Raw genomic sequence first — 26,580 nt, 5'->3', positions numbered from 1 at the left:
ATGATAACTAAATACATTAGCATCGTAATTTTTATACAGTTTCTATTTAAAGTAACAAGATGATAATAAAATATGCCATTTATATTAATAAATTACATATAAATATACTGGAAAATGAATGAGGTACATTTATCGTGTTTGAGTCTATTGTTGTCTTCCCTACCAGTCATTGTTATAGCGTTCACTATTGATATTCGATAAATACGTGACAAGCCTTCAAGGGAATACGGAAAATGGGGCTATTTGATCGTTTAGCAAATCTTTTAGGTTTTAGGAAAAAAGAAGTAAACGTTTTAGTAGTGGGCCTTAATAATAGTGGTAAGTCGACGGTCATAAATAATTTCAAACGCGAGGATGACCGTTGCATAGACATAGTACCCACTGTTGGGTATAATGTTGAAAAATTTTCATGTAAGTTAAATAATAACGAGTGAACGACATTCGATGTTGAATTGACGTGCTTAAAGCCACATTTCTATACTATTACTTGCACTAGTTGATCTGATGGAGCACTAATTGCCGGTTAACGTAATAGAACAAAACAAATATATTATATTTCAAATAAGATTTATTTTTAAATAATAAATATATATATATGTATAAGTAATATAAACAATATTTTGTACATTCTATTAGGTAAACTATGGAATATTCATATTACAGATTTCCTAATCTTTTTAATTCTATTATGAAGCACATTGTGCTTTGAACTTTGTGATTTTGATTGAATTGAAGACTTCACTTTTTTTCTCATTTTTCTTTGCAATAATTTTACAGGTGTATGATTCTGAAGTTTATCTCTTTTAAGTTTACTTGTTCCCACAACATTCAAATTATTTTCACTTGCGATATCACTAATATCAATATTAGTCGATAAACTGACATTAGAAGAATGCTGTTCATTTTGACATATTGGAGTACTGGTAACTGGTTTATTTAATTGTTCATTTATTTGCTTATCTTTCAATACGGTTGCATCAGAAAGTATAGTATTAACATTATTTTGTAATTTTGAGTCGTTCTGTAAATTTGATTTGACCTTCAGTTTTGTCTGTTTTAATTTCTTTTGTTTTGAATTATTTACATTAGGTATTGATTTGATAACACTAATATCTTGCTGCCTCACAGACTGTTTAATATTTTGCAATCTCTGCTTCTTACTTTGTAAAGGGACAGAACTTTGATCAGCTTTATATGTACTTGAAATGTTAAGAAACTTTTTTTCTTTTGATACTTCTTTCTTTTGTCCTTTTTTTACCTCCTGTTTCTTGCTCCGAAGTATTAAAGATTTCTTTTGTGGCAATGTAAAACTATCTAAAAATCCTTCTGTTTCCAAATCGCCCAAAGGCTAAAAATACAAATGATGTTTTTAGTTGAATTTACAATTTTTGCTAGAAGAAATTAAAAATTTTACATACATTTATATCCAATGGACTATCTTCGTTATCTTCTTTTGCCCATGTAAATGCTTTCATATCCAATATATTCTCAAATGCTGTATGTAAATCAAATTGCTTAAAACACACTAAAGATGATTTTAGATGGTTTTGGAAGTTTTTATGTAGTCCATTCTCTGTTACCGAATCTATCTCAATTTTGTATGGCCTGGTTTCATTAATATTATATAAGAGATATATTATTATAGTTATATATGAATCAGTATTTTCATTATGCACCCCCATCAGTTCTAAATTAATTTGCGTATATCCTAAATTTGTTTGTAACTTACAGTTTTTTATATGAGAAATATTATGCTAAAAATTAAAATAGATATTTAATATTTTGTTTCCAACCGTTATGTAGAAAAATAAGTTCATAAGCTATATGTACCATCAATGTTGTGTATTGTTCTTGTCTTATGAAATAGCAATCTATATACTGTTTACAAATTTTCAAAAAATGAGGTACATTTTTTAACTCAAGGATAGGAAAATCACATATCACATCCTGTAAGTCAATACCCATTGGCATCACCCATTTTCCTAAAATTCCTTTATGTTGGTCATTCAAAATTTGTACAGCAAAAACATTATTTTTGTCATATTTATTCAAAGGTGAAAAATTAAACACATGTTCCTGTTTTGAGAATTTGACACAGTGAAAACCGGAATATCTATATAATTCGGACTCTAATTGTAAATTGATATCTTCAACTTCATCGGTTGTCAGGCACTTGGTAATGTTTGAATGAACACATTTAGTGTTCCCAAATTTTAATATGTCCAAACTACATTCAATTTGCAAAATTATAGATTTCAATTGATGTATTTGGGTTTTTAATCTGCTTTTCAGTTCATCTATAGAGCCTGAAATTGAATGATACTTAATATATTATCTTCATCACAAATGTTATAGGGTTAGACTCTTTTAGATGAACGTATAGCTTACTTTTATTTTCGTCTGAATTTTTTTCATTAATAACATTTTCTAAAATATTATGTACTTCCATACTTTTTAATAATTTATTTACAAGTCGACTATTACTTTTAAAGACTATCGCGTCAATATATCTCCATTATACTTCTCTTCAGTGATTCTCATTTATTTTAATATATAAAATATAAATGATGGTGAAGGAATAGGTGGCGCCCCATAAGATGAATAATATGTACATATTTCATTATATGCAATAATGTATTTATTGAATACACATATGTACATTTACGTTTCTCGTAAATCAATATTACCTCGTTATTTTATACTGTTCTTTATAATCGCATACCATAGAATACTAATAATACATTTTAACATGTTTTCAGTTAAAAATATTAGTTTCACGGCATTTGATATGTCAGGTCATGATCGTCATAGACCATTATGGGAACATTATTATAAAGATTGCCATGGTATTATCTTTATCATCGATAGCAGCGACAAATTACGATTGGTTGTTGTCAAAGAAGAATTAGATATGCTTCTCCAACATCCAGATGTAGCTGGTATATATTATTTCCTTACTTTTTCATATTGAATATTGTATGTCGTGTTTTCTTTATTGAATTTTATTTATCGAATATTATAGGACGTAAAATACCGATTCTCTTTCTGGCAAATAAAATGGACTTGCCTGATTCTTTAACCACTGTCAAACTTGTTGCTGGGCTTGGTCTTGATCGTATACAGAACAAACCCTGGCATATACGAGCGACAAATGCAATCACTGGAGAAGGTTTACAGTTAGGCATAGAATGGCTTACAGATCAAATTCGTGACATATATATAAATAAAAGATAAAAATAAATTTAATGTATCCGATGCTTTAATGCTCGTGAAAGTTAAGCAGACAACAAATTAATCGATTATATAGTCTGTTTGAAATTCGACATTTAAATATTTCAGACAGCGATTTCATGAATGAAATTGAAATAGAGAATGAATGAACATTATATACTCACGTGACTCTAGTCATCAACGAATCTGTTCAATAATAGACGAATGTACATATGTACATTGAATTATATTTGTACCATAATTCATTCACACATTGCTCGATAGCAATGATTATTATTTAACTGTATTATTTTGTAAACTGTGTATTTCTGTCGATAAATTTTACGATACATGCAATAAATTTATGTATCTCTGATAGATGGCGTTTCCAAATGCTTATTCTACGTCAGAAATTATTTGTGCGTAGACTATAAGTACTGTGACTGTGTGTGATATCGATTGGTGACATTTGACAAGACGACGTGGATTTCTTAATTAATATAATTTAATGTAATATTTCGAAATATTGACAAAAAGATGAAGGGAGATTTCACGATTTATGTTTTATTTACACTTTTATTTAAATTTATAAAATGTAACAGTGTAAATAAATATGCATTGCTTATGCCGAATGTTACATCAAGTAGGGTAAGTAAATACAGAAATATTTAGAGAAGTAGTTTTGCATTTAACTGTATATTTCAAGATACCAATATGAAATATATTTTTTTATATGTGTTTAACGACGTTATAATTAATATCTTTCTCGTTTTAACGTTTCAATCTAATGCTTAATTTATGTCAAGCAAATAATATAGGAACAATACAAAGAGATAATGATAACATATTTTTCTTATTTTTAGGAGGAATTGTATTTGTGTACCCCTGTTAAAGTAGATCCTTCCCAAAACTACTATTTGACAGGTTTTGAACCAAATGCAATGGCAGGTGTTCATCATATACTTTTATATGGTTGTGGAAAACCTGGTAGCTCAAAATCAGTATGGAATTGCGGAGAAATGGGACATGGTATAAATAATAACGAAGATACAATCGTTCCCTGTGCAGAAAATTCTCAGGTATGTAATATAAAATGATGTAGAAGAATAATTTAAGAATTTAAAGAGAAATATTATAAATATCTAATTATATTATCATTTTATATAGATATTATATGCCTGGGCCAGAGATGCTCCAACATTAATTTTACCAGAAGGGGTGGGTTTCAAAGTTGGTGGGGACTCCTCGATTAAATATCTAGTTCTGCAGGTCCATTATGCGCATACTGCAAAATTTCAAAATGCTGGCACTGACGACTCTGGTGTATTTCTCTATTACACATTACGTCCATTGAATAAATTAGCTGGTGTTCTCCTTTTGGGAACTGGAGGTGTTATACCACCTCGAAGTACAACATACATGGAAACAGCTTGCAGAATAAAAGAGAACAAAACTATTCATCCTTTTGCATATAGAACCCATACTCATTCACTCGGTAAAGTAGTTTCTGGATATTTGATAAAACCAGATTACACTTGGATAGAATTAGGCAAAAGAGATCCTTTAACACCTCAAATGTTTTATCTTATAAATAAAAATGTTTCTGCTGAACAAGGTGATCAAATAGCAGCCCGTTGTACTATGCATAGTACACGCGATAGTTGGACATACATTGGTGCTACTAAAGCTGATGAAATGTGCAATTTTTATTTGATGTATTATGTTGAAAATGACGAACCACTATCTATGAAATATTGTTTTACCAGTGGTCCTCCTAACTATTATTGGAAAAATGCTGGTCTATTTAATATTCCTACTATAGAGGCATCTAGTTTATAATGTAATATCGATTTTAAGTGTCCCGGTTAAAAATTGGTACAGATATGAAGCTGTTAATCAGGCTGTATACGGATGAACTTCTGAAGCGGAAGTATCCGTGTGATGCCGAGTTAATAATGAAAGTACTTTATCTATTTGTTACAAAATAAAATTTGTTTTCAGATTTAAGTTGACATTACTCGCACTTTATACAGTGTGTTGTGTATTATTATTTATTATATTTTTGTTATTAATAGTTTGTATACAAAAAAGAGTACTTAATTAGCTTTATACAAGTATACAATGTACACTAATGTTTTACATCCAACTGTAAAGAAAACAAGATTTTGTATCAAGCCTACTATCGATCAGAACGTTTCTAATGTACCTGCCGTTAATTTCAATTCATTATTATTGCCCATGTACAACGAGAGAAGAAATATCTATTACTCCAGAAAAACTCTATCTTTTCTATTAAAAGTCTTTAATTCAGTCTAATATAATCAACAAATATTAACTAAAACTATGGCATCGGTGATATTTTTTGCCATATCTATGAACCATATACATGCGTTAATATAAATTATCTTAGTTAATATTTTTGAAAATTCAGCGATGCTTCGAAAATTAGAAGAAGAAGACGTCACTAATAATTAAACGTGATAGAAAGTAAAATATTTTCACAATATAATACCTATATCGTATTATGATTATGATGTGATTTTACTTTATCTCTAGGTGTAGCAATTAAAACTTATATTGCAAGTTATACAAAAGATGCAGAGATGCATTTCTATGAATATTCATTTAATAATATTGTTTCAATACATTAATAAATCATGCATATATTATAAAATGTCTCAATTGCATAATTCTCATTTCGCTTTCCTTTCACGTTGAGCATAGGGATACGGATTGCAATTTTTATTACTATAGTTTTATAAATACATGCAACAAAAGTGTTTTGCAAAGTTTATTCTCTTAAGATTTAGTTCTCTTGAAAAGTATGTCGATAACCTTGGTCGTACGTTTTTGGAAAACAAATGAGCGGAGAAAGTGCAATGAGTATATAAAAGAATCTATTGATGTGGTCGAGCACTTTCAAAGTTACCGATTCTCTACTCGCTAAAGAAACGCACGATATTTCACCGATTTTAAGTTCTGCATCGTTTTTCGTACTTCCATATAGGGCAGAACAATTTACACGAGGAACATCCTAATTCATTCGTTGTTCCGTGGAAAGAAAGTTAATACGTGTTTTCGCTGTTTTCGTCGAAGTTGGGCGGAGAGGGAGTTGGGTGAATTCATTTTTAATTATATTTCAAACTTTTGAGTTAATCATATTGATTTGTAAAGTTATTACGTGTAAAATTGAAGACCGGTTTCTTTCTTTACATTTGTTTATACTTCAGTGCGCTCTTTTTCTTTTTTTGAGAACGATTTAATATCAACGATCGCGCGACTTTGTTACGAAGAAACAAAAAGAAACGATGTAATTCGCTATGAAAACCAAGCGATTCCTTTTGAAAAGTTGCATACATAAATTTATATCGTATATTTGTTTTCCCATGATATTTACCTACGATGTAGCTTCCTTCCTTTCGTACGGGTGTAAAAGAAGTTATATAGAAACGAAACATCGATGCTGCTATATACAAAATCAGGATGGATTTTTATGTGACAGAGTAAATTAATTATAGATTTAGTTCTATGAAAGTAATTGATTCCACGATGAAGCGTAGTATTGAAATAATACGTTGCTGTGAAAGTAAAATTGACTCGAAGCCACGGTATACTTTATATTTCCGGTTCTTAAACGTGTTCCTTCATATATGACGACTTACGACTTCGTTAGTGGCTTGGTTGTTTCTTTTCAAACTTAAAAGCTAATAAAGGTCAGGAATTAAGCTCATCAACAGGAAAGAGAATGTTGTTAGAACAAGAACAAATACGATACAGCGCGTTAGCCTATAACGTTAGATATTTCTGCGTTAACATACATTTTTCCATTAAACAAAAATAGGACGTTGTCGAGATCTGTTAACTTCTGGTTTCATCAACGATTATTCAAGAAAGTTACTTAAGAATATTTAGTGTGATAATTGCGCTGAATTTTTCTGAAACGAAACCTTCAACTTTCGTTTCAAACTTCTTAACCTATAACATCGAAACGAAAACGAAGTGCATTCCGAAAGAACCGAATTGTTGTAACTTCTTCACCTTCTTCTTCCTTCTCTTTCTTCTTTGTCCTTTGTAAGGATACGTATCTTATCCTTTATACGAAACCAAAGACTATGATTTTTTTTAGTAATATTTATACATATATATGTATGAACGTGGGACGCGCTGATCATAACAATCAGAGTTCAGTAATGCGTCAATGAAAACAGCACGTCACGCGCACATAAAAGTATCATCGTTGGTAAAAGCATGTCTCGTCGTTAGGAAAGCGACCGAAGCACATGCAGCCCGATCGACCATACATATCCTCTGCAGACAACTTCGAAAGTAAGGCCTCGATCACGTTTTGTTCGAAGCAACTTGGGGCACGAACCAAATAGATCCGACTTAAGTTTTGTTTCTTTCGTTTCTCTCCCCCTCGCTATCCCCCTTCCACATTTTCCTTATTTCTTTTATCGAGCTCTATTTCTCATTGTCGATCGTAAATTACGCTCCGTGGATCTTCTTGCCTTTCCATTCCACAAGAGGAAGCGATATAACCGAGTTATATACAATAAAGTCGAATTACGAATCGCATTTTTCTTTTAAAATTCAACTCGGCAGATTTCCATTTCAGAAGCGGCCACCGCCTTACGGTTAATTAATGCGCGAAAGTCTACGATCTAATTGAACCGTGTACTTGGATCGTGCAAATTTTCTTAAAGGCAGCCGTCTTATCGGTTTGATTTCGCTACACGTATAGGTCGTATGAACCAGATATTACTGCAGACTAGAAGTCCGATTAAGCTTTAGATTCGAAAACATATCTTGCCCATTAACGGCAAACGAGGCTACATTGCGTCGAGTCGAACGCGCGTATTTGTCAATGTGGCACATCTTCGAAGAATTCTAGCGAGAATAGATACGCGTTAAACGCTCGGCTTTCCTTCGATAGTATTTTTGTATGCTGTACATATTTATTTCCCCCTCTTTTTTTCTTTTTTCATTTTTTCTTTCTTTCCCGTTCTATCTCCTCCTCCTCCTCCCCTCCCCCTCTCCTCCCTCCCTCGCTCGTTTCAACGCATCGCTTTATACACGCTCGCTCAAATTCTTCGATTCTATCGGTAAGAACAATCGATACTTTGTGCCTTCGATCTAGCATCGGACGATCTAAGAGATCGCAGAAGACGGCGTAGAACTATCCTTGGAAATTTATCCCAGGAAAGTTTAGTCGATACATTATGCGTAAAACTGTGGAACGTTTGGAGGATACGGGGTTGTGGTTGCACCGCATGGAGGGATGCATCGTTATGGGGGATGTAGCTGAACCCAACGCTAGCGATAACTCTGCCGAGTGCAAAATCGGTGGTGAGAGAAAAGAGGGTGATGGGAAGGAGAGAGAGAGAGAGAGAAAGAGAGAGAGAGAGAGGCACGTGGGACAAGAGAGAAGTCGCGATTGGTTAAGTCGGTTGGAAAAGCCCGTCTGACTCCTCGACCGGCCGGCACTTTGCTCAGTTCTCCACTGCGCTTCGAACGAACCGGAGCTTTCGCTAAACAAATCCGACGAGAGTCTCGTTACTTTTCGCGATTTTTCGGTTATATCATACATATCCACGCACGCACAAACATACACGCACACACGCACGCATACGCACAACTCAACGATCGATCGTTTGATTTCGCAGTTCGCTTGAAACAACTCGGTTTGTATGTTTATCGCTCGAGAAAGATAATCTTCCAAATATTTTTCGTCGAAGAAATTTGTCTCGTCGTTTCGGTCTTATTTCTTGTCTTGGTTCTCTTGATTCCTCATCCTCGTCCGTTACCCTTGCCGGTTTCTAATCGTTCAAAGACAAAAGAAAAGAAAACGTAACGAAAACGAGAGAGATTACGGAGGAAGAGAAGCTATGCCCGTGAACGAGAAAACGTCGTTAGTTTTTGTTTAAGGTTCCTCGATAGATTTACAGCTATCGCTTCCAAATAGAAGGGATTACTGGTACAAGGAAAAGGGATTCGCTACAACCGCGGTAAGTTTTTTCCATTTCTTTTCATTGTTCTCGTTTCTGCGTTGAATAGTACGAGCGAAGAACCGACGAAGCGACATGTAGAACGAATACGCTATGCGTATAAAAAGAAGAACGCTTAAAACGCATCTGCAACATACGATCATATTCGTTTTACGCATTCGCCAGCTTGATGTTCGAACGTCGAAAACTGGACCATTCCATTGACAAGACGGATGTGAAACGTTTGAGTTTTAACGAAAGATTTCTCGAAACAGCGTAATGCCGCGCGTATACAGCATGCATACAATTTGTGCATGTACGAACGAAAATGAGTTCACACTAATGCTACCCATTAACAGGAAATTCGTACCGCGACACGCGAAACCGTTGCCACCGAGGATTCGTGAATACCGTAGGTTCCAACGTATCACCGAAATTTGACTCAAGCGCGGCTTTGATTTAAGCACGATTCAAATTTTCTTTATACGTAAAAGGATACCGTTCTTGTTCGTTTTACTTTTCGCATGATTTGACCGTTTCCATCGTTCCTAGTCTCTTCGAGAAAATACGTTTAACAGAGAAGCGAAGCTTGTGCGAGGAACATTACGGTTTCTGTACGCAATTCGTCCACGTATAGCTGTCACGAATTCGAAAAACACGTTACAATAGCCACGTAGAACGAAATAGTCTATCGTGGGAGAATTTCAATTATAGGTTATACGAGCCGAAAGGCTCGCACAGCATCGAACGAACCGCGGTTTTCTATGCTCGTGCAATTCGTGCGATTGTACGCTCTTTAATCGTTTCGGTTTACGGGTGTACTTATCGATTTCTCGCGCTAACGCGATCTCGAATTCAGTACTCAAAGCCACCTTTTCATCGACGTTAATTATTTTCCACGTTTACTTAACTTAAGAAGGAACGTCGTAGGTCTATGAATACGTTGCTAGAGGATCGTGCCTACGCGCGATTTTAAATTTGACGATTAAATTGGAACGAGAGACGCGCAGAGAAGCGAACAAATTTTGACGGATCGAGTTTCTCAGACATTCTAAGTGTCAAGAGGTGGAACTCTACGTTAGTTGTTTAAACTCGGTTCATCGCGTACCCAGTTAGGGTTTCTGCAACGCGAACGTACGAATTCATCGGCGAACGAATGGAAATTTCTTTAATATCGAATCACGCCGGAAACTGTGACATAGACTTGGCAAGGCTTTTACTGAAATCAACTTTTTCATGCGAATCAGCCTAAACAGCGTTCGCGGATAACACATATAGAAACTATTCGAACTAGGTCGCCATCTTTTTTCCTCTATTCCGCAATACCGTACTCGGGTATCCAATCCCCGATTGGACTGTTGGCGCGCGCGAAATTACATCTGTGTCTTTCATCGACATTCAGGAAGAGTGCCAAAGTTTCTTCTCCGTATGTAGCGTGCTCGCTTGCAAGAAACCGCTCTTCCATCCTCAACATCCTATTCTTTCGATCGATGATGTTATGTACTTGTTATAGGTTATATTCCAAGACGATTACGCTATTTCAAATGCGAAGCGTTTCACGTTCGCAACTGTCTCGATGTTTAACAGTTACACCGGTCGAAAGCCCCATCGATTTTCTTGGAAACTAATTAAATGCGTTTCGACTTAAACATATTACGCGCATACTACAGCGGCAGAGTACAGGTATAATCGAAACACTTTTCAGTAATAGACTCGCAAATAAATTTTCGATACGACAGGATATTGCATATACATGTGATTCATGATCGCATCTACGTACACGCAGATACGAAGTGTTCTCGTTCTTCTTCTTCCCCTGTGTGAGTCTCCTACGAGCACGCTGCGTATGGATATCTTTCTTGGTAACCAAGAAACGGGAGCGATGCTTTTGTCTGCGACGATCTTCGTAAAGTCAAAGAAAAATTGATAGATATTCTTGTATCGTTGACGCGCTCCTACTTTCTGTATATAACTCGATCGAAAGATTCATATGGCAAGAACATTTTCGATATCTAAGATTCGAGGTTTAAGATTCAACGAGTCGAAAAGTAGAAGAGACGGGGAAAGATCGTTGGAAAATATTAATTTTTCTATGCACACGTTTATGAAGATGCAATAAAATATCTGTCATGCTAAGGAAAAGAGAAGCAGAGAAAGCTAGAGCCACGGGAGGATTCGATATTTTACGAATAACGAATTTAATCGAGCAAGAAAGTTTTATTTTATACTGCGCACCTTACTACGTCTTTTTTCTTTGACAATAAAAAGTATCGATCGATATCCAGCGAGCCAGGGGAAACGCAAATCAAGAGCAATTTCGTGAAAAGGTCCATCGACTCTCTCGTGACTTTTAACACGATGGCAGACTCTTAAATCGTTAATCGTCTCGATCGAAACTTCGCTCGCTATTCGATCAAAGAAGTTTTATAAATTTCGCGAAAAGGGACGAGAAATCAATATATTCGTTTTTTTTTTCTTTCATTTTAACAACAGCGTCATGCAACTATAACCATACTCGACGACCTAAATTACGGATTGCAGGCAAAGAATTCGCTGGAAAAGAATACGAGCGAAAGAAATACGTCCCTGTCTTGTTGTCGTAATTTATTTCATGGGATTGATGCCGTTCACGGGAACCCATAACTTTCGTTATTTCTCCAATCAGGCGGAAGACCACCTAGAAAAGAACCGGTGAAATCCTCATCGATGTAAGGAGCGAACACATGTAAATCGCGTGACCCCTATTCGGGACACGATTCCAACGGAAGTACAGAAAATCTTTACGAATTATACGGAACTACTATACGTACTTTCTTCTTTTAGGATCTCTGTATTAACGCTTCTGGCCCCCTCCCCTCTTTCTCTTTCCCCCTCTCCACTCCCTTGTGAAAAGAAAGAAAGAAAGAAAGAAAGAAAGCAAAGACACGCAAAATAGCGTCGTATAGTGGCAATCGATCGATCGTGTGTTAATTCAATGAGATTTTTACGTGGACGCGTAACCAGCGAAATCGGTGTTACGTTAAGCAACGACAAGGGTTCGATCGGTTTCTCGGATCGAATTGTCAGGCTTATCTCGACGTCTTGACGGGCAAGGTCCGAGGTCTGCGGGCCGACTACTTTTTCTCGCTTTTGCGGGCTTTTATTGCTCGCGCTACGTCGCGTCCAGCCGATCGGGAAAGATTCGTGGGACAGCGTTTCGGCACGGTTTCGCATGAGTATCCCGTACACAGGAGAGGCAACCACGATGAAAATTTCATCGCACGCGAGAGGAGGAGCGGTAGCGGGACCGAACGGCCTGCATACGTAATACACCTTCTTAGCTAATATAGGCCGGTTTCGTTTTGGGGCCACGACTCCCCTCGCGGCCCCCTTGCCGATGTGTCTCGTTAAAGTCTTGTTTCTCCTTTCGATGAAAAGAACAGCTGTTTTCGTTCTATCGGACCCCTCGATCTTCGCATTTTCACCACGCGCCATCTCGCCTCTGTTTTCTTTTCACGACATCCGCTAGACGTCCACGATGCGCGCTTACTCATCGGCTGCAATTACGATCACGATTGTCTCGCTTTCGTGCAGCGAACACTTGCATTGCCTTGCCTCGCGATGCTCAGCCTCTACTCGCTCGGCTACTAACCTCGATAGGTAATTTCTCAACTTCAACATCTCGAGATACCGAGACAGCACTTTCGTTCGAACGCGGCGATTTTGTTCCCCGGAAGCTGCTGGTCGCACAGGCCAACTTCAACGTCGATCGTCCGATTCCCCCGGATCAACGTAGCTGGAACGTGGGACGTGATCGTGCGACGATACCTTTACACACTAATACACGGCACACGGAAATTTTACAGGCATTTACAGACGCGTTCACACGCGCACGATAACCTTGTGTGGTCCGCAGGAGAGAGATAAAGTGAAACCATGGGGCCACGCTGTCTCGCGAGCCAACCTCGATCTCAGGGCCGTTCGCGCCGCACCGTTTCTTCCCGCTCCGGTTTTCATCTGCCCTTCTCTTTTCATCTCTTCTCTTCGTTCCTCTCTTTTTCTCCTCTCTTCGTTTCTCTTCTCGTTCCTTCCCTTACCTTACCTTACCTTACCTTACCGTACCGTACCGTACCGTACCGTACCGTACCTTATCTTACCTTGCCTTTCCTTTTCTCTTTCTTCTCTAGCCCTCTAAATAACAGCTCCGTCAATTCCCATATATTACACCATGATAGTAAAGTTTTAACAAATCATCCGTTTGTTGCTCTTCCTCCTCCAGATTCTCCCCCTCCCCCTCCCCCTCCCCCTCCCCTCTCTCTCGATCTCAATCTCCGCGCTTTTTTGCTTTATCGTTGAACCGCGTGCAACCAACAAAAAGTAATTAAGGGCGCTGATGGCTACAATTTTCTGTTTTTGGCACACGGTGAAACAGAAGTATATTTTCGAGATACCGGTAAGACGTAATGTGCACTACATGGTTAGTAAGCAGGGACGGTCCGATGGCGGTCCGTGGATAATTTTTCGCACGACTGGAACGGTATTCGAACAACCTTAATTTCGCTCTAATTTTTTCCCCGCTAATTACATAAGTGCGCGAGTATTTCTTTAACTCGACTTCTCGTAGGTTCGTTGTAAATTCGATTTCTGTAAATCCGACGATCCGCCCGCGACGTTTTCGTCTTCGCGAGTAACCGCAAAGTAACGTACGACCGACCAAACGAGTAAATATCAGGCGCGAACATTCGTCGTGCGTTGTGTCGCGATCGATTTAGAAAGTGTTCGCGACGACGCGTTTTGTTATTCATCGAGAGACGAACGTCTCGTTTGGTGTAGCGCGAAAGCCAAACGCGGCCCGACAATCCCAACGGTCTATCGACGGTCTCGCGAATCGATTCGGAACGAATCGGATCGGGGAGGTGCGTTCTATAGTAGCGGAAACGATAACGTCGCTATCGTCGCGCTCAGAGTTATCGCAACGTCGATTAAACGTACATATTTATATATATATACGTAGTTGCCTTCGTAACGCTGTTGGAAAATTTCGGATGGACATTGTTTGTTACGTTCGATCGGAGGTTCAAGGTCGAATCACGGCGAATCAGAAGGCGGCATCGTAGAAGGCGGCATTCTTTGCTTGTTCGTTCATGCTGGCCACGTTCTTTCTTTGGGAATCTTATTCCAGCGACAGAGGGGAGAGAGGATCTCGGCGCCCGGAGCACCGTCTACCGTTACCACGTGTCTCTCTCTTTTTTTCTCTCGTTCCTCGTTTCGATATACATACATACGTTGTACCACGATCGCACGTGCAAATACCATGGAAACCGCTTCCAGCGGACTTTCTGAAACCTGCGCATTAACAAACATCCCTTCGTCTCGACCTACTACTGTCCGTTTTTCAATTAAACAGCGCCGACTCTGATATCAGGATAGAGATTAGGAAGTAGACGCGACCAAGGGATGACGATGTTCGTCGTTGTGTGACTGTTGCGTGTCGTTACAATGATTTGCACGTGTTTCGGGTGAAAGTATTACCATCGCGTCGTATCGTTCGACGCTTTTGAATCCGAATTCACGGGCGAGTTTCGCGCGTGCGCACGCGCACGTGCGCGTACCTCGCCATTTCAACCGTCTTTTCTGGCCCACTCCCCGAACTACAGTCCCCTTTTACGGAATTTATTAATAACTCGCGTATAAACGCGACCGACAGAACAAACTCAAATTTCACGCAAGCGCGATCTTTCCCCCGAGCCTGAACTTCCGCGTCTTTCGTCGATTAGCCGCGATTGATTTCGAGCAGGACGAGAACAGTTCTCGAACGTCGAACTCGTTGGTAGCGCCTCGTCGCGGATGAAATCCGACTAAACAAAGCGATAAGATAGCGAAGATCCGAGCGCCTTAGCACGAGTGACCATCGGAACAACAACATCCGGTCGTTCTATCCGTTCTCAGAAGTATATGACGAATACGATCGAAGTCTTTTCTCACTGCCACGAATAAAAGAATTTAAATACTCGCCCTAAAATCATGCGAGTCGGTCTTGAACAGTCACGCCTAGTGCTCACGAGTGTATTATAAACCAGAAAAAAATAAAGTTTCTTTTTTTAAATTTCTTTTTATTTTACGCGACAACTCTCCTCGTTATCGCTGTTCCACGCATCTCGATCGATCTTGAACGAAGCGTATTCATCGAACGAAACGACTTGTCGATACTCTCGGAAGAAAAGATACGAATACGGAGTATCGTGAACGTGTCTCGATTCCAGAAATTAGAATTAGATTCTATATCGTTATAACGGAAGACTGAATCTCGTTGATAGCGCGTAGCAATGCTACCTTATCAAAAATTTGACTGTTTCAGAAAATGTCGAGGAGATCGGCGAATCTACTACGTAGATGGTTATTTTTGGTGGGGCTGATCTGTTGTTCGTCGTGTCAAAGCGCTTCCTCTACGTTCGAAAACAAGACTGGTAAGTCACCGATTTCTACCTCAACTTTCCTTCGTTTTTTTCTTCATCCTTTATTCCAAATAGATACCGTAGACGAGAACATTAGAAATATCTAGCCGATCGTAGAATTTGTCGGAGAATACGATCGCCTATTGGGACGACTTGATTAATCGAACGTTAGATTACGCAGTCGTCGACGTGCTCTTCCGTATGCGAACGAAGAACGGTCGCGACACGATGCGATCGATGTCTCGCGTTACGGCAATTTTTCCCGTTGAGTATTTTAATCTACGTATCGTGGAAACTTCGTACGCCGTCGAAAATGTTTCGAATCGATCGAAGCGAACTTCACCAATTCGAAATCGTCGCGTGCCCTAGGCGTACGTGTATGTAAATGGCGAATATCATGGAATCGCTTAGTTTTCGACACTGTCGATTGTCAACCATTCTGCCGCCAAGCGAATATTTCAATCTATAGACACCATAGGTTTGTATTTAGTAAAAACGTATTGCCATTTGGCGAGAAATTTTACATATACGTCTCCTGTGTGCCTAAGCGTATGTGTCGGGTCAGTAGGTCACTCAGCTCGGTGCTAAAAGAACACTCACGCGTATCGATACACATGCAACGTAGGAAAACGCTTGTATACACGTGTGGCGTATGCTCGCCTGTTAGGCGATACACACCCAACATGTATATACATATGTACCTCTTCGTTCGACCTTACTTTATTGGAATAATCCTTTTCGAAAAATTGTGTGTGTGTGTATGAGAGAGAGAAATAGAGATGGAGAGAGAGAGAATAACGTACGAGCGTAATAAGTGCAATATAATAAATAAGAGAAAGAAGTAACGTGGTAAATTCATTTATCGTTAAATCGGTCGTTAAATTTATCGTTAAATCAGACGCGACATTTGATTAAACTCTTGCAACGCGACTAAACAGTCAGCGATGAAAAATTTGGAAAGTAGATAATATTTATATTATCTCCGGTATTTTCCAAAACAATCGAATTTCTGCTAAGGTAGCGTTGCAACGTATACATATACAGGGTGGTCGGTAACTGGTGGTACAAGCGGAGAGGGGGCGATTCTACGCGAAAAAAGAAGTCGAAAATATAGAATAAAAATTTTTCGTTCGAGGCTTTGTTTTCGAGAAAATCGACTTTGAATTTTTGGTCGGTACGCGTGCACTTTATCGCGTCTCGTTATAACGGATCTCACTGTAGATCGTTGTCTCGATGGAAAAATTAAAAAAAAAAAAAAAAAATGTTTATTCTATATTTTCGACTTCTTTTTTCGCGTAGAATCACCCCCTTCCCGCTCGTACCACCAGTTACCAACCACCCTGTATATATGTCTATGTATTGGGTTTTTAATAGGAGTGATTTGAAACTAGCGACAATAAATCTGGGACACGAAAGAAATTCGTTCCTCTTGTCCCGACGATGGCAGGGACTGCAAGTACTTAACCTTAATGAATCTTTGCTCAGTTGTCAACGAATGGAGCAAGGTGCTCCGGCGAAAAATAAAAATCAGGCGTACTAGACGATTATACTTAAGCCTGGTCCAGACTGACAGATTATCTGTAAACAGTGTACATGTCGCCAGGCAGTGCAAATACACAGATTTTTCTGCGAATTTTCCGCGGGCAACACATGCGGTTTGACCGTGGATAATTGTCTGTTAGTCTGGGCCAAGCTTTACGTTTGCTCGTTTTCGCCTATGTATACGTACCATCGTGTGCGAGTATTTCTTGTTTGGCCAGACACTCGTGCGATAATTTTGAGAAAGTAGAGACGTATACGTATTTTGTATTTCGAACGTCGTGTATGCGTCGTCCTTAGTCGCATGACACGAACGAACACGATCCGACCGCAGTTGTAGTTATTTCTGCAAACAATTTACTATCGCTCGCGCGAATCCTTGCAACTCTGAAGCGCGTACAACGAACTTGGATAAAATACATTTTTATCCCTACGTGCGTGTTCGTGACAGTGGACGACGCGAACGAGAAAAAGAACCAATTCGTTGAGAGACATATTCGCTTTGCCATCCCCATAGGTCATCTCTACGCGACAACCATCGTTCCCTTTTTCTTCCTTTTTTTTTTTTTGCAGAGCTCGCGTTTTCTCCTTGCACTGCACTGTCGCGTCGAGACGATCGGTTATTTAAAGCACATCAACGATCGTTACAAGCAGAAATGGACAAGAGAAATCATTCTGCTGTCGCGCCGTCGCACAATCGATATCGTTTTTCCTCTTTGAGCGAAAACGTTTGGCAACGTCACCGCGTCCTATTCATCCACTGTTGCGTCTTATAACGCGTCGCTTTAACTCGTTTGATAAATTCGTTGATACGGAACCAGATTGTACAGCAATGGGATTGATAGAATTAGTTGATTTTGATTAGAACGAGCAAAGAGATTGCAGTCGATTGTCGATTGATCGTACGATACGACTGGTTGCTGTTCGTTCGAAAATATACAGGGTGGTTGGTAGCTGGTGGTACAAGCGGAAAAGGGGTGATTCTACAGGAAAAAAGAAGTCGAAAATATAGAATAAACATTTTTTTTTAATTTCTCCATCGAGACAACGATCTACAGTGAGATCCGTTATAACGAGACGCGATAAAGTGCACGCGTACCGACCAGAAATTCAAAGTCGATTTTCTCGAAAACAAAGCCTGGAACGAAAAATGTTTATTCTATATTTTCGACTTGTTTTTTCGCGTAGAATCACCCCCTTTCCGTTTGTACCACCAGTTACCAACCATCCCGTATTTCATGCGTTCTATTCAGATTTTCCACGCGTTTCTATCGTTTCGTCTTTCAGCCAAGTGAATCGAAATATTTTGTTTGCAGGCCAAAATGAAGGCAAGCCGCGGGTATTTTCGCCAAGAATGGATTACGACGAGTGGACACCGCTTGGCCGTGGAGATCCTCTGAAGAACAATCCGACCTTCGATTATGTTCCTCCTGTGCTCGATAGAGTTCAATATTGGCTGGATTCTCACACGACCGAGCCATCCGCGAAACGCGACGTCCTCGTTTTGGGAGTTACCGCGAAGAAAACCAGCCCCAAAATAGCGGAACAGTTTTTGAAATTCGTAGACGGGCCAAAATTCACGAGATCGAATCATCAGGATGTTCCGTATAGAAACGATTTCACCGGTAGCACCGGTGCAGAACCGCCGAAAGTCGTGAGAACGAGCAACTTTCGAAACGGGCCGATCGACTATAGGAATCAAAATAGAATTCAATCGATACCAGCTAGCTATTATCCTAGTCCGTTTTACAATCAAAAGACAGAACCTTACACGATGATGTTACCACCACCGTTGACTCACAAGGACAAAATCGTCAGCTTTGTCGAGTCTACTCAACAGCAGCAGCAGCAGCAGCAGCAGCAGCAGCAGCAACAGCAGCAACAATACAACACGCAAACGGAAGAAGGACCCGTGCTTCAGGACCCACAATTCTACGCTTCGCAACCTCCATCGAAAAGTTACAACCAGCAGCAACCGGGAAAATCACAATTCCAGTCTCAAACTTTGTCCAAGTTTTCTCAAAGCAAAAGCCCGCTTCAAACTGTCTCTATGCAAGTGGAAACGATCAAGAGCGTGCACGGTTCTTCGCCGTCGCAGCCTACGAAGCTCAAGTACGAAAGCGTGGCGACCACGCCATCCGTTTCCTTCGAAAAGTCCAATCTGATTTATCAGTCGACGCAAACTTTATCCGGCGGCTGGCCAACCGGTAGCAACGGTGTTCCGTCGTCGACGTCGACCATATCGGACGCTAGTCAATCCATTCGGCATACTACCGATTACTCTCACGATCAATACGAAATCGATCACCACGTCGCGGCGGCATCTTCGAATCACCAAGTTGTCATCGAACAGAACGCAAATATAATAGTCGACGGAGAGAACAACAAGGACGAGGATGTGATTATAGGTCAAAAGGAGAAGGTCGATTCGTCGAATACGGTGTCACCCGTTACAACGACCTCTACGTCAAATTTCGCTGATGATAAAAAGGAAAATACGGACGAACGGAATACCACTCGATCGTCCGAAAAAATGCACATCGTTATCGCTAATTCGCCCCATAGCCTGGACACTGAGACGACGCACGAGACGAAAAAAGGGCAAGTGGCGGTCGTGATGCCGGCCAACTATTCGGAAAAGAAGTTCACTCATGCTGCTTCGAGTTCAGAATTGAAGCCGCCGGAAACCACCGCTGTAGCCGGTCTCGTGGAAAATTCGACGACGATGGGGACGGAAGTGGGAATCGAAAGCTCGTCGAAAAACGAGTTTCAGCCAGTTCGAAATTTACCGATCGAGTCTTCGATCTTTCCACAGAGTTCTCAGTCCACTGCCATTTTACCGAACAAATTGATGCCGACCTATCAGAAGCAGCACCACGCGGTGCATTTCCACTCGACGATGGCGCCGTTTTCGTCCCGACATCCTGTCGATTCTTTGCTCGCGTTTGCACCACCGCAAGCTCCTCTTTCTTCGATCATGCACCCACAGGGTAGACCTAACCATGGGACGATGCACCTTGCCGATAGCATGCGTCCAACCGTTGGTTTCCGAGCTCCAGTCTCGATGTCGATGTTTCCGCCGATGACACATATGCACGCACCGCCTCCGCCCATGAGGTCAACGATCGATCATATCGGATCATCGATCGTCGGAGATCAGTCGAGCGCGCATCGATCGCCGCCGCAGTTACAGAATTTGCCCTCGATGTTCATCGATTCGCCACCGCGAACTTCGACTTTGATCGCGCACTCGATCGCCACGGAGGATCATTATTTCGATCGGCATCGATCTCGCGTACCAGAGACCACTACGTCTATCCTTCCCACGCCTACTTCTCTTCCTTTTTTGCCTACCGCTTCATCGTCCTCGGTCGAGAATTCGGCTTTGGCCGTTGTCGACGCAAACACTCGACATTTGCAAACGAACGACCGAGATTCTTCGGGGAAAAAGGCGCCGGCCGACGAGAACGAGCAAGAAGAAGACAGAGAAAAGGAGAAAGAGAAAGTGGAAATGGAAGTGGAAATGGAAGAACAAGAGAAGCGGGAGAAGGAACGAGACAGCCGGAAGAAGATATCGATCGGGTCGTCCTCGGTTCGTCCTCCGGACTCGACGACTCCTCCGATCACTACCATGCCGAGCTTGACCACGGATCCCATCTTCTCGCATTATAAACAACCGGCCAAACCTATCCGTGGCCCGATGTACCTTATCATTCAAGGCCATTCAAAGGTGAAGACTTACAAACCTACCGTGAGCAAGCACGGCGTGCCGGTAGAGGGAAACGAGATCCCGGAAAGCGTCACCGAGAGACAACTGTCGAAGTTCGAGCAATTCGTTCAAGAGAACACGAAAAACAGGAACAGCGCGACAGCAGCAGCGATCGAGAAGAAGAAGACGGAAGAAAAGGCGCGCGCCGAGAAGCTCGCGAAAACTCGGCAAAATAATCTGATGAGTCTGGTAGCGAGCGGTTTAGCAAGTTTCACCGTACCACCTTCTTCTTCCGCGGCCGAAGACGAACACCGAGGAAACACAGTGACCACGATCGAGATCAACGCCAATTAAGACTGTTCGCGCAGACAGGTCAACGGATTTTCTTGCAAAACGCGACGATACGCTCCAAGCATCAATACGAAATCGAGATTCGATTTGGCTCTAGGTTCCACACACCTATTACGATAAACGCGAACGTCGTTTTATACGGAACACGACAAGTTCGATCGTACGAAATTCGATCGAGCAAATATCACGTTCGAATCGGTCGAACCAGCAAATATCCGCGAGCTAATCGAAATAGCAAACGATAAGAATACGCAAACGCGAATCCGCAGCGAGTTCGTTCGATCGTAATCTGTCGGATATTTGGCTCGCGTTTCAACGATCGAATCTCCTTCGATTATTTTCAATTACTTTGTCACGTAATTACGCGATCACCTTTGCAGAGGCTCATCGTGGTAGATCCGCGATCTATCGATCTAGCACGGTCTCTCGTCTTTGATACGAGAACGCGCGCCAATTTCTAATGTGCCAGTATATGTACACACACACGATCGCGCGTACAAAATAAATGCGTATAAATTATTGATACACGCATGCGCGCATATACGTAGATATATGCGCGCATGTATACGTATAAGTGAAATATACAGGGTGGTTGGCAACTGGTGGTACAAGCGGAAAGGGGGTGATTCTACGCGAGAAAAGAAGTCGAAAATATAGAATAAAAATTTTCTTTTTTAATTTCTTTTTTTTTTTAATTTTTCCACCGAGACAACGATCTACAGTGAGATCCGTTTTAACGAGACGCGATAAAGTGCACGCGTACCGACCAAAAATTCAAAGTCGATTTTCTCGAAAACGAAGCCTCGAACGAAAAACGTTTATTCTATATTTTCGACTTCTTTTTTCGCGTAGAATCACCCCGTTTCCGCTTGTACCGGCCAATTACCAACCAGCCTGTATACGTCGCGTGTCGTGACGAATCAGCGGATCGCTCAACCTAGAACTGTTTTCAACGCGTAAATTATTATTGTAAATTATTGCACGACCGATTGTCGTCTCGCGAAACAGTCTTTTCACTTGGTACCGTTCTTCCTGTTCGAAACAATCGATCCTAGCTCGAACATGCACTTGGATGTACACGTGAAAAGGTGCAAGATATCCATGAAACGTATTTATCGCAATATCGTATGATAATATCATCGATTATTATCACAACCATCGCGATCGATGATATATCTGTTGTATCGTTACGTCGATACACGATTACCGCTTTTCCGATCGATGTGACTCATGCACGTTTTATAAGCGATTCGATCGGTCCAGATCATCGATTACTAATTCTACGCAAATATTTACATCCGCGTTCGCGATCACGTTGACGCTCACGCTCACGCTCACGATAAGAGTCAGATTTCCATAGACGTTGCCATCGCATACAGTTCGTATTGTATTATTAACGCTAGTCTTACGTCTATCAGTCATCGTGCTTATCGTATATACACCAATATCCAACTTCGTATTTCAATCGTTTTATTTACTTGTTGAAATTGGTTACGATCGTAGCGGCGGTGACTGTATGTCCGGTCGTTATCACGACGAGTAAAAACGATGGTTTGTGCGTGGCAGCGTAACGGGTCACGTACTCGATATTATAAAAGGTGTACGCGAAACGGATTCGGAGCATCGTTTTCGTACGTACTCTATAAGTGTGTACTATGTTACGTACGATGAATTGTACCTGACGGTCACACGTTTTGTTGTTTTTCCGTTTATCAATAAATTATCGCATTATAGGTTACTATAATTTCTACTTTTGCAAGCGTCTATCCAGACTTATTTGCCAGTTGCTTTCGAACGTTTCGGTTTCCGATGGGAGGAAAAGATCGGTCACGAGGCGTCGCGTCATTTTTATCGACCATCGTTGATACGTTAGGATCGAGAAAGAAACGGCGATCGATTACGCGCGTCCATTGAATGATTTATCGGCGAAACGAGGTTCTCCGGGGGGAACAGCGTTCGCGCAATGTTGAAACTGTTGAAACGGTACTTGATCGCGATTTATCGGCATTAACGTGCCTTAATTTTCGCTTTTTACTTCGAACAGTTTTCGATCCTTCGAAGTAAGCTTCCCCTTTCTTTCTAATCAAAAGTTACAATTTTTCGATCGTCCTGCGCGATGCGTCGCCACGACGTACCTCCATCCTTTCCGACCTATCGAACAGAAATGGCAAAATGGTGTGTCGAGAAGCGTCGATCCGATTCACCGATCGTTCGTACCTGTACAAAGTAATATCGTACGCAAAACGAAAAGAGAGGAGAGAGCTACGTCGAAGGACGACAGGAAGGCGGAAAGCTGAGAAGAATCGGGACGAGTAGAAGGAGGAGGTCGAGGTGCATCGAAAGTACGAATTTAAAGCTAATTTATGGCGTAATTTAGCATCAATGTCGATAACATAAATCTGTCACAGAGAGGACAGGGGATCGAACCCTGTGTACATGGACATGCCGAGAAAAAAGTCGACGAAATAACGTTACCGGCACGTAGGACCGACGAGCACCGACTACAGATACACCGCGGCACATGTCTCTTCTCGAAACAGCTTCTTACAGCTTCGTTCCCATCGATCCGCACACCATGACCTAGCCGCTGCTGATTCTTATCGACTCCACATAATCGAACAATTAACAATCCGCTCGTTCTTTGTCGTATTACACGTAGCGTCGTTAACTTTCTTTTCCTTTCGTCGAGGGGTTTCTACGGATCGCAACGGAGAGATCGCTTTTAGAACTCGTTGCTTCAAAACCTCGAAAAGGGGTCATCGAACGTAGAACATAGAGCGAAGAACGCGATGTTAATCGACGTACGAAAAAGGGTTCCATCGCTGGGAAAACAGCGAACATCGAACCGTCGATTATCGCTTTGCTCTCTGTCCTCGTTCCTGTAAAAGACGAAAGCAAAGACGGCAGATACCATCGTCAACGACAAAGTTAAGGTTAAGCTAGGTTCGCTTGTAATAACCACTCAACGTCGATGTAGGTGCGATCGACGATAAGGAGAAAAACACGGACGAAACGATTCGTTCGATTTTTCAACATATTGGCAAGATTACCGAACACGAGCAACCGGTGTGAAAAGTGGGTCGACCGACTCGGGTTAAAAACGAGATTGTACAATTAAAAGGATCGGTTGGTTACAGCGATTGGGAAGAATTTCCGCTGGGAAGAGACTCGATAGCAGCAGCACTTTAAAACCGTGATTATTTATTCAGGGCCCGAAAGGAAGATACGGAACGTGAGAAAAATGTCCGGCACGAACATTACGTTGATGCGCGTTGATTGAGAGGCACGATGGAGGAAAGGTCATGCCCGTCACCACCTTAATAAAAGTTAAATGGGCGCGGGGATGAGCTCGCGGCATTATCTTACCGTTAGCAGTGGATGCGACGTGGTGGGTATTATCGATACTCACCGACTCGACGCGCAAAAATTCAACGCGGATCTCCTTCCAGCTTCGCCACTCGTCTTCGAGTCTTATGTTTATACACGTGCGAATCGGCGTAGCGAAAAGGCTGCGCTTATATTAGTAACGCGTCGAGCTGTTTACCGAGAAACGATCCGAGCTTAGATCAAACGGAAGAACGTTATATTTATTTCTAGGAGAATCGTGGAAAAAGTTGTTCTGCCATTTGTGGCCGATCGTACGCGCCACTTCCATCCTGTTGTAGCACGCTGTATCCTACGCATCCTTCCCTTCTGTTTTCCTCGTATTTCCGCCCTTTACTTAAGACTAACGCGTCTGACTGCAAACTGTCTATTTCTTGTCATTTACACCAGGCTCGTCGATCGATTCCAATATAGTATATGTATACACGTAAATTGTTTCACTTATCGTCGGCGTCGATCGATGGTGCATCGGATGTATGTGTATTTCCAGGCGAATTCCTTCAAGATGGAATCTTTTAATACTCGACGAACACACTGATCAATGATTAATAATGGTAAATGGCTTGTTTCTCTTCGTTCTACGTTTTCGTCCTTGTCTGATCTGTATCGCGTCGCGCCGCGTCGTACCGCGTCGTACCGCGTCGCGACGCAACTATAATCTGGAACGTGATGTTCGTCTACGTCTACACGGGAAGCACAGGCCTCATTACACCACTGTGGAAACTAGAAACCAGTTGTAAAAACTAACCCAATATCGGTGTCTCCGTATACCTCTCTCCCTGCCCCTTCCGAGCTCAGCTTCGAGGCTCTCTTTAGCCTCGCTTCGATTCTGGTACCTGGAACCCACGCAACATCTGCTACTTCCCTAGATCCCTGGCTGTTGTTGCAACCAAGTTTACGTTTCTAATCAATGAAATCGCAACGTGATAAATCTGCGACGTCGAATTAACAGCAAACCGAGATCGAGGGAATCGCATGGTTACTAAAAGTTCGCAGTGATCTGACGATGGAAACGAGTCGAAAAAGATGTCGTTAAGTCGAACGGCGCTGCGCGTTTGTATCCAATTCCTATTCGCCGCCGATCGCGCAATCTCGGTGTATAGCTCGTGAACCAAGTAAAGTCCTCTCGCTAGATACTCGATCGTTGAAGATCGTTGAAAACGCGCTCGCGGTAATTCTCAATCGCTTAGTAATGTTATTCTAAAAAGATGGAGATCGTAAATCGTTTCCGCCGTGTCGTACGGATAAACAGCGGGATCGACAGTTTCTTCAGATCGTATCAGATTTACGGCTTCGTGCGTGTCTTTGCGTAAGCGCATTTGCGTCTCCATTATATACGCTTTTTCTAGTAGGTTAGAACGCGGTTTCGCGAATTTCACTCGGTCAAGCCAAAGAAACTTTCACGCTACACAATTAGTACTTGTACTTTGATACTGCTGATTCAAAACGAGACACGAGATCAAGAAATTGAAGTAGCGGTGGCGAGAGTGGCTTAGAGCTCGCGCAAAGAAACGAAATATGTATGTAGTACGTGAGTTCTAGAAACACACTGACGACGACGCACCGACGACGCGAAGACTCGTCGTTTCCTCGTATCGATGAATCGCTGCGTGTCTCTCATCCGCCGTACACCAACCGCTTCCTGTCGCACGCATCCTTCATCTGCCTCTCTTTCCCTTCTTCACGACTATATGCGTCACAGCAACCGGCAGCTATAGTTTTTGCACGACGAAACATTCAACGAACGAACAGCAAGTTCGTATTTTCGGCGTCAAAAGTTTCGCGATACACAGTTCAAAGTCTATCACGCGCGACTCACCGATCGACGTAAGATGTAAGTATGCGAATACAGTACGTACGTGATAGCACGCGACCCAAGTGTTTACACGTTTCTATGGAATTCCACGACCTCTTTTCGTTCTTTCTTGTCCGTTCGAGAACCTTCGTACATACATATATTTCCTCCAGG

At 41.2% G+C, this 26,580-nt stretch overlaps 4 protein-coding genes across 5 annotated transcripts in view; 3 read left to right on the top strand and 1 right to left on the bottom strand.

Annotated features, from left to right (window-relative positions):
- The first annotated feature begins 36 nt into the window (after window positions 1–36).
- Window positions 37–3,401, top strand: Arl6 (ADP ribosylation factor-like 6). Of its 2 annotated transcripts, none has more exons than XM_033335607.2 (3): window positions 37–318; window positions 2,760–2,939; window positions 3,023–3,401. In XM_033335607.2, the coding sequence occupies exons 1-3, from the start codon at window positions 234–236 to the stop codon at window positions 3,232–3,234; spliced, it is 477 nt and encodes a 158-aa protein (XP_033191498.1). In that variant the 5' UTR covers window positions 37–233; the 3' UTR covers window positions 3,235–3,401. The 2 variants fall into 2 exon arrangements, with proteins under 2 accessions (XP_033191498.1, XP_033191490.1); XM_033335599.2 differs by having other exon boundaries at window positions 37–411.
- LOC117157442 (uncharacterized) lies at window positions 551–2,768 on the bottom strand. Its single transcript, XM_033335491.2, has 4 exons — window positions 2,389–2,768; window positions 1,831–2,306; window positions 1,419–1,754; window positions 551–1,348 (listed from the first exon to the last, which is right to left on the bottom strand). The coding sequence occupies exons 1-4, from the start codon at window positions 2,447–2,449 to the stop codon at window positions 653–655; spliced, it is 1,569 nt and encodes a 522-aa protein (XP_033191382.2). The 5' UTR covers window positions 2,450–2,768; the 3' UTR covers window positions 551–652.
- Window positions 3,402–3,619: 218 nt separating the features above from the next.
- Phm (Peptidylglycine-alpha-hydroxylating monooxygenase) lies at window positions 3,620–5,884 on the top strand. The gene is made up of 3 exons (XM_033335523.2): window positions 3,620–3,858; window positions 4,074–4,289; window positions 4,378–5,884. Exons 1-3 carry the CDS (start codon window positions 3,748–3,750, stop codon window positions 5,047–5,049), a joined length of 999 nt encoding a protein of 332 aa, XP_033191414.2. The 5' UTR covers window positions 3,620–3,747; the 3' UTR covers window positions 5,050–5,884.
- A 2,799-nt stretch (window positions 5,885–8,683) lies between these two features.
- LOC117157416 (uncharacterized) overlaps window positions 8,684–26,580 on the top strand; it is a 39,926-nt gene continuing 22,029 nt past the window's right edge. Inside the window, exons 1-3 of the mRNA XM_033335479.2 lie at window positions 8,684–9,215; window positions 15,532–15,640; window positions 18,484–26,445. Of these exons, the coding sequence (XP_033191370.2) occupies window positions 15,535–15,640; window positions 18,484–21,230 (2,853 nt within the window). The 5' untranslated portion in view covers window positions 8,684–9,215; window positions 15,532–15,534 and the 3' untranslated portion in view covers window positions 21,231–26,445. The remainder of the gene's footprint in view (window positions 9,216–15,531; window positions 15,641–18,483; window positions 26,446–26,580) is intronic.

The sequence above is a fragment of the Bombus vancouverensis genome, chromosome 8 (genome assembly GCF_051014615.1).
Source record: "Bombus vancouverensis nearcticus chromosome 8, iyBomVanc1_principal, whole genome shotgun sequence".
Lineage (NCBI taxonomy): Eukaryota > Metazoa > Arthropoda > Insecta > Hymenoptera > Apidae > Bombus > Bombus vancouverensis.
Note: the sequence above shows the minus strand (reverse complement) of the source record. Positions and strands in the feature narration are given on the sequence as shown.

Bases quoted from the DNA above. Each gene is read 5' to 3' on its own strand.
- Phm (XM_033335523.2), top strand. From the start codon at position 3,748: ATGAAGGGAGATTTCACGATTTATGTTTTATTTACACTTTTATTTAAA. The intron at 3,859-4,073 runs GTAAGTAAATAC...TCTTATTTTTAG, and splicing joins CGAATGTTACATCAAGTAGG to GAGGAATTGTATTTGTGTAC. The intron at 4,290-4,377 runs GTATGTAATATA...CATTTTATATAG, and splicing joins CCTGTGCAGAAAATTCTCAG to ATATTATATGCCTGGGCCAG.
- Arl6 (XM_033335599.2), top strand. From the start codon at position 234: ATGGGGCTATTTGATCGTTTAGCAAATCTTTTAGGTTTTAGGAAAAAA. The intron at 412-2,759 runs GTAAGTTAAATA...ACATGTTTTCAG, and splicing joins TAATGTTGAAAAATTTTCAT to TTAAAAATATTAGTTTCACG. The intron at 2,940-3,022 runs GTATATATTATT...CGAATATTATAG, and splicing joins CCAACATCCAGATGTAGCTG to GACGTAAAATACCGATTCTC.
- LOC117157442 (XM_033335491.2), bottom strand. From the start codon at position 2,449: ATGGAAGTACATAATATTTTAGAAAATGTTATTAATGAAAAAAATTCA. The intron at 1,755-1,830 runs GTACATATAGCT...TTTAATTTTTAG, and splicing joins AACAATACACAACATTGATG to CATAATATTTCTCATATAAA. The intron at 1,349-1,418 runs GTATGTAAAATT...TTGTATTTTTAG, and splicing joins ATAGTCCATTGGATATAAAT to CCTTTGGGCGATTTGGAAAC.